The following is a 2,500-nucleotide window of genomic DNA, read 5'->3' as shown; positions in this document are numbered from 1 at the left end:
TGCGTTTTCACTGCGATCACTGACAATGGCATGATCTAGAGGGTAGGAAGGGAGGGAGGAAATGAAGTGCGCCGCCATAACAGTACATAAAATATCAACGAGTCAAGGGATGATCTAAGTGCGGGTAAATGTAAAAAGGTCTCAGCTTTTCGGTTTATTAAATGTCATGGAAAGCGGTTGCAAGCTTGATTTCCTCTTTTTCTGTCTATTATGTCCAGGGTATCGAGTACGTGTCTATTTTATACACAGCGGCTTCCCCCTTGAGGCCAGCTGTTTGCTTCCGACCGCCGGAGTGTCTGATTCATCCAGTCGAAAGAAAAAAAAGGGGGGGGGGTGAGTTCTTAGGGTTTCTTCTTTCTTCCTTTGTTGTTTTAGCTTTGTCCCGTTCTGATATGGGACAAATATGTATACATGATATGGCTCTGGCATATATATTTTATGGCCGGATGTGTGAAGCGCCACAGTCCGGTCTTGTTGAATAGTGTTTACAAGTGATGCCGTAGAAAATACGGACACATGTGATGAATAATTTAGGCAGTGTGTAAATACTTTTGTGCAAAAAATAGTAATAAAATGTTATCTGTATGAAATTTCCCTGTATTTTTAAAATTTATGTGTATCCATTTTCCTTTAATAGAACCATGGCAGCCATGATGGTAAAACTCCCCCAATTCCCTATCTATGGCCTAACGTCTCTAGTTTGTTTTCGTTTTCCTGTTAAACCTCACCATTTACTATAAACAACAAAAGACAAATATATACCTATGTTGCACGGTAAAGTTATCAATTCTCATTCATACCTCTTTCTACATTCGTCGCAATGAACTCTGTTCAAGTGCATGAGTGTGTGTGTGTGTGTGTGTGTGTGTGTGTGTGTGTGTGTGTGTGTGTGTGTGTGTGTGTTGTGTGTGTGAGTGTGTGTGTATGTGTGTGTTGTGTGTGTATGTGTGTGTTGTGTGTGTGTGTGTGTGTGTGTGTGTGTGTGTGTGTTGTGTGTGTGTGAGTGTGTGTGTATGTGTGTGTGTGTGAATCAACCTCATTCCATCTCACACCAATTCTTTTTAAGTGAGCGTTTTATCCTGCCTTTCAATTTATCAAGAGCAAAACACCGTTTCAAAATGGCGCTCTAATTATACCGCCAAAAGACAAACTTGGGACAAAAAGCAAGCAGATAAGAAGACATTCAGAATAATAGAGTGGGTTGCGGAATACAGAAAAATATTTTTTTTCACTATTTTCTTTTTTTCATCAATCTTATTCAAAGGTGTGTAAGTCTGTTATACTTACTAAAACTGATATATCACAGAACAGGAGATAATAGACATTCTTCAACTAAATGAGACATCTGTAATGTTATATGACACTACGGTCTCTCGTCGATGTGGAAATGGCAAACATATTACAATCAGACACCTAATTAATAATTAATGAACACAGTGGGACCCACGGTCGATAGCTTTCTCCACGATGTCTATAACATCAACCTTTGTTTATGTTAGAAAAAATAATTCATAACCATTTTTTTTAAAGAAGAGTCGAGGAAGATCGTATTGATATCTTTAATACATCTTGTTTAATATTTCACGACGAGTCGAGGTGACGAAAACTGAATGTTAAGCAAGAGAAGACTTTGAAATTAGTGTGCCATGGTGTTCTGGATATTTCAAGTTATAATACTTTTTTTATCCTGTCAATACTTTATCTTTACAGGCAGATATATATAATAAATCATACAGACATTCCATAGGAAATTTTGTGGAAATTTCCTATGCATGAGAAATTTTAAGAATTTTCCATATAAGGTATACATTTTCGCAGACGTTTGCAAAATAACATAAGGATCAATGATTTCATGGAATTCCGGATTAATAAATCGAATTCGCATCCCGGCACATTGTCCCCTGAATGTATTTGGCAACATGAACAAACCAGAAATATTTTTATGTGTCTAGCTTCCAGACCACGACTAACGCTGGCGCTGCATTGCTGTCAACACAGGGTCGCCATGGTTACCGACACTCTCTCGCCGCCAAAACCTGAAAATGTTCCTCAATCAAACCACCCACATTCCGTCCTTTATCGCATACCATTAGCGATCTATGTATCCCCGAATTGTCCAAATAATCGATGAAATGACCAAGAAATGATCAAAAGTCGGTTCTATGGGAGGAATTTCGCCCAATCAGCCCATCGTACGTGGGGAAGCGCGCGCAACATTCCAGAGAAGTGAGTCCGTCGCTGGCGTTTCGCTCACGACATTCCCGCTTGGTCAAACCGCTGTCGTCCAGTGCGCCCTCCAGTGGTCCCCGATCTAGTGGTCCGTTGTGGTCTCCCAGGGGCGCTCGGATATCCTCCTCCTCCTCTTCCCCCCTTCAAAAGAAAGTTTTTAAAAAAGTCTTGGCGACAAAATACTCTTCGTCTTTTTAGACTCGGTGAGAGAGAGAGAGGAGGCTAGAGCGGCGCCACAATGGGTGACGATAACGCTTGGGTTTTTGACAGC

General features: G+C 40.5%; 2 protein-coding genes across 2 annotated transcripts in view; one reads left to right on the top strand and one right to left on the bottom strand.

Annotated features, from left to right (window-relative positions):
• The window catches only part of LOC138866445 (T-cell immunomodulatory protein), a 23,333-nt gene that overhangs the window by 18,025 nt on the left and 2,808 nt on the right, over nt 1-2,500 (bottom strand). The window lies entirely within an intron of this gene.
• LOC138866446 (cilia- and flagella-associated protein 36-like) overlaps nt 2,316-2,500 on the top strand; it is a 26,975-nt gene continuing 26,790 nt past the window's right edge. Inside the window, exon 1 of the mRNA XM_070139062.1 lies at nt 2,316-2,500. This exon is cut by the window's right edge and continues 70 nt beyond it. Within this exon, the coding sequence (XP_069995163.1) occupies nt 2,468-2,500 (33 nt within the window). The 5' untranslated portion in view covers nt 2,316-2,467.

Source organism: Penaeus vannamei, chromosome 25 (assembly GCF_042767895.1).
Source record: "Penaeus vannamei isolate JL-2024 chromosome 25, ASM4276789v1, whole genome shotgun sequence".
In the NCBI taxonomy this organism is placed as follows: domain Eukaryota; kingdom Metazoa; phylum Arthropoda; class Malacostraca; order Decapoda; family Penaeidae; genus Penaeus; species Penaeus vannamei.
This window is presented reverse-complemented; position numbering and strand designations above follow the sequence as displayed.